The sequence below is a fragment of the Myodes glareolus genome, chromosome 10 (genome assembly GCF_982192425.1).
Source record: "Myodes glareolus chromosome 10, mMyoGla1.1, whole genome shotgun sequence".
Taxonomy (NCBI): Eukaryota; Metazoa; Chordata; class Mammalia; order Rodentia; family Cricetidae; genus Myodes; species Myodes glareolus.
In genome coordinates, this window is record NC_142035.1 from 51,204,026 (window position 1) to 51,208,826 (window position 4,801).

Consider the following 4,801-nt stretch of genomic DNA (forward strand, 5'->3'; position numbering starts at 1 on the left):
ATCTGGTGTGGGTAGCGGTCAAGTGAGAACTGGTGTGAATAGTAGCAGTCAAGGGAGATCTACACATAGAAATGCCACACAAATAGTGCAAAGGCCACCAGATTGTTAACTACCTTTGCTCCCAGCCTTCTGGGTGAAGAATGAGCTGTGCATCTTTCCCTTTTAAGAAGCAATGTTAAAGATTCCTGTTTTCCCTAGTGCTTATCTGTGAGCACAGGGAACTCTGTGCCTCCTACATTGCTTGACTGTCTTTTTTTTTACATGCTATTTTATATTTGCAACGTAATTTTGTTTTTTCCCCCATCTTAGTCTGCTGATTATCGGTTGGTTTCTCTGTTTTCCATATCCAAGCAAAAGCAGTATGGCATCATGTTTCAGGGTATAGACTTTGAAACCAGTCTTCTTGGTTCAAAGCTGATCTTTGGTGCTCAGTATTTCTGTGGTCTTTAAAGAGTGGCTTACCCTCTTTGAGAGCCAAGCGTTCCAGCTATACAATGACAACTCTTCACGCACTGTGGTGAGGATCAAATAGGATAGTTTAGGAAAACGTTTAGAACAACACCCCTTATATGCTAAGCAAATGAATGCTCTTAACTGTGGTATTTTTTTTAATGGTGTCACGTTACTTCTGTCAAGATGGATTACAATAGATTAGCAGGAAATTATATTTCTTTGGTCTTATCCTTGTACAATTGAAGAAGCATTGTTTTGCTTGATTCTTAAATGAGTTTCTAACTTTTCCAATGTTATATTTTTCTATGTTCTTCCAAGTGTTCATAGTTGTCCAGCCTAAACTTCTTGACTTCTCTTGAGTGCTTAAGAGAAGACAGGCATGTCTCTTAGTGTTCTCCACTAATCATGTGTTCTCTGGAGATTCTTGGAGCTTCAGTTCTTCATTTCCCTTCGCTGGACATCTATTTGCTTTTGATCCTTTTCTACCCATTTGTCCTTTAAATTTCCAGGCCCTTTGTTGTGTGTGGTATGCAGTTTATAACATGTAGAGACATGACTGAATATTAAATAGCATCTGTATTGGTCTGTTTTGTGTTGGTATAGTGAAATGTTCAAGGATTAGTACTTGATAAGAAAAGAAATTTCCTTAGACAGTTCTGGAAAATGAAGACCTTTGTGTCACATCCTAGGGGCCCTGGTAAGAGCTCCCTTGTCTCCATGTCAATGTGGCAGAGGACCAGAAAGGGACGTGATCATGTGCAGAAGGGACCAAGTACATAAGGTAGTCTCTTTTTATAGCAGCCCATTCCTGCAAGAATTAATTCACTCCTCAAAACACCGTTCCAGAAGTCTTGCCCCCTGATCTGACATATCATTAGTCCTCATTTTTTATAGGTTCTACCACTCAGTGCTGCTAAACCAGTTATCAACTTAGCACATGAATCTTGGGAGCCACATTCAAACAGTATCCGAATGGTAACACTTAGAAGCCTGGAAGGATCTGAAACTATTTTTAGCATTGAAACTTTTCCCTTGAACAGTACATCAGGATTTTGACACAGCTACCCTGACACATTGGGAACCAATCTGAGCAAATGGAGCTGCACCTGCTCTGCACACACACACTGCTCTTTTTCTTTTCTTTCTTGTTTTTTTTTTTTTTAAATGTGATTCGGTTTTGTTCTTTGGTTTTTTTTTTCTGGTTGGGGATGATAGTAAGCAATCAGAGATTACCATGTGTTTTCTAACTACTGAGCTTTATAATAATTTTAATTGGTAGAGTCATACAACATTGAATACTAGCTTCTAGAATTTGTGTCTTATTTTGAAACAGTGACAACAAATTATGTGTGTGTGTGTGTGTGTGTGTGTGTGTGTGTGTGGTTTTGAAAGATTAGTTTTTAGTTACAATTAGGATCTAAGAGCATGGGAAAAGATTGTAGCAAGAAGGGAAGCTAAAGACGATCCCTCTTAAGAATGCAGTGGGAGGCTCTGTGAGTAAAATGAGTGAGTCCCCAGAGGCTTTGCATGGTCCTCAGACCCTGTTTTTGTCTGTCGTTCCTGAAGCCACCACCGCCTGGCTTTGTTCTCCTGCTGTTCTTCATGCTCTGCCTTGCTGACTAAAGCAGGGTTGGCCGGCTTTTCAACACAGCCATTTTTCTTCATGTCCTTTCAACAATGCAAGACTTGGAGAAATTTGCAGTTTATATATTTTCTGCAAGCATTTTTTAAAAATTATTTCTCTAGTGTGGAAGTTATTTTTCTCTCCGCATGTAATTTGTTTCTCTCAGAGTGGGAAACAATACCAGAAAGCAAGAAGCTAACTCCAGAGAAGCATTTTTCTGGAGAGGACTCGTCCCCGGAGTGTTACTGGAGAGCTTTCCAGAGGAAAGGTTCGGGGACTGTGAAGACTCTTTAGAAAACCAGCGGGAAGACCATGAGAAACACCCCATGTGAGAGCTGGTCCCCCAGAAGAGACTTTCTCTGGCGAGACACTACCAATGTGGTGAGTTTAGAAGAGACTTTAGTCAGTGGTCAGTGCTTATTCAACACCAAGGAGGAAGACTGTATAACCGTGGCTCACGTAAGAACTTTTGGGATTCAGATATGATTAAACAAGGGTACGCTTGTGCAGGGAAGAAGTCTTGAAAATGGAGCGAGTGTGGGAAAGCCTTCAGCTACTGCTCGGCTTTTGTCTTGCATTAGAGAATTCACACGGGCGAGAAGCCCTATGAATGCCATGAACGTGGGAAAGCGTTTAGCCAGAGCATACACCTCACTCTGCACCACAGAACCACATTGGGGAGAAGCCCTATGCGTGCCGTGAGTGTGGGAAGGCCTTCAGTCACCGCTCAGCCCTGATCCGGCATCACGTAATCCACACCGGAGAGAAACCCTGTGAGTGCAACGACTGTAGGAAGGCCTTCAGCCAGCGCTCATACCTCACGCAGCACCAGCGCATCCATACCGGGGAGAAACCGTACGCATGTAAGGAATGCAGTAAGGCCTTCAGCCAGAGCACGTTCCTCACCCAGCATCAGGTCATACACACCGGAGAGAAACCTTACAAGTGCAGTGAATCTGACAGAGCTTTTAGTGACCGTACAGGCCTTATTCAGCACCGGAGAACTCACACTGGAGAGCGGCCCTATGAGTGTAATGCGTGTGGGAAGGCCTTTGGCTACTGTTCAGCCCTGACTCAGCACCAGAGAACACACACCGGAGAGAGGCCCTATAGGTGCAGTGTCTGTGCCAAAGCTTTTAGTGACCGCTCTGCCCTGGTCCGTCATCAGAGGACGCACACTGGAGAGAAGCCTTACCAGAGTAAGGACTGTGAGAAAGCCTTCAGCCAGAGCTCGTCTCTTACAAAGCACCAGAAAACTCACACTGGGGAAAAACCCTATAGGTGTAAAGAATGTGGCAAAGCTTTTAGCCAGAGTTCCTCTCTTTCTCAACATTAGAAAACTCACGCTGTTGGGGAAAACAAGGCTATGGACAAGCTTTTAGTGAGCATTCAGTCTTTGGCCAGCAAAAGAGAATCCATACTGGATAAGTGTATTACATTCAAAGTGGATTTCTTTTCTTTTCTTTTTTTTTTTTAGCATTTACCATTTATTGTGAGTGCTACAAAGAAATTTAAGAAGATTATCTTAAAAGTTATCGAGGCACCTGCTTGTGTGGGGCATAACTCAGGCTATGAAAGGAGGTTTTACAATTTTTAATTATTCTTTTTTATCGTGTTTTGTATTTTATGTACATTGGTGCTTTGCCTGCATGTCTGTGTGAGGGTGCTAGATCCCCTGGAACAAGAGTTACAGACAGTCATGAGCTGCCATGTGGGAGCTGGGAATTGAACCCAGGTCCTCTGGGGGAACAGCCAGTACTCTTAACTGCTGAGTCATCTCTCCAGCCCCGAGGTTTTACATTTTTAAAATAACTTCTGGATGGAAGATACCAAAAGGAAATTCTCTTCTAACAGCCTACTGTGTGTGTCCACTGCCACATCCCTACGAGTAGGATATGCGTTGTGAAGAAAAGACATCTTATTTATGCTTGATAGTCTCTGAATGCCAAGGAAATATGTTCTGAGGAAATGAGCAGTCATTTTAGGAACAGAAATAAGAGATTGAGAGTTCATAATGAGTTTGCCCAGGGCCCTGAATGGTAGAACAGTTGTCCTGCAGCCTGAAGTACGGGAACACAGAGGAAGTAGATGGGAAGGGCAGGGGAAAGAGTTGAAGGGGTTGCTTTCGGTAACTTAGTGTTGGCAACCAGAAGAGGATAACAGACTTGGCAGCAGCTGTGGCAAAGCTTGTGTGAGGGCGGCTTTCCCCTGAAGCTGAGGAATAGTGGCCTGGGGCCTGCTTCCGTACTTTTTGTCTTTAGATCTTGCCTGGTAAGATGTATAATGGGAATCATTTTCATCTCAAGGCTAAAGATATCCAGCTTAGTTACAGAAGAGACCTTTGATGTGTCTGCTGTGTCCTAAACTACCTGAGTTACCTGGGAGTATTTATTTATAAAGATTTACCTCAATCGTAAGTAATTTGTACCTTGAATTTTCTTATACAATGCAAAATTTAATTGTAGTTTTGCACTGACATTGTGTTGTGAGAACCTTGGAGAGACTCATATGCTTCCCTTTGTCCATCGTAATCTTGGAGTACGGGGTAGGTGACCTTGTACATACACGTTTTTAATTGGAAGTTTGAGCGTTAATATTGGAAACACTATTTGAGTGTAGCAATTTTACCTTCCGGTTTCACTGCACTGTGTCTTGCTGTGAATTTCTTTGAGTGGATTTCCATCTTGTAGTTGTTCAGCTGCTTCAATCCATAGGTTTAGAAGT

The 4,801-nt window shown here is 42.7% G+C and overlaps 1 protein-coding gene across 1 annotated transcript; it reads left to right on the top strand.

The window, feature by feature from the left end:
* The first annotated feature begins 2,559 nt into the window (after window positions 1-2,559).
* Window positions 2,560-4,555, top strand: Znf892 (zinc finger protein 892). Its single transcript, XM_087910871.1, is given in 2 exon segments — window positions 2,560-2,743; window positions 2,746-4,555. Coding segments are annotated over 2 exon segments (852 nt in total). The 3' UTR covers window positions 3,414-4,555.
* The last annotated feature ends 246 nt before the right edge of the window (window positions 4,556-4,801 follow it).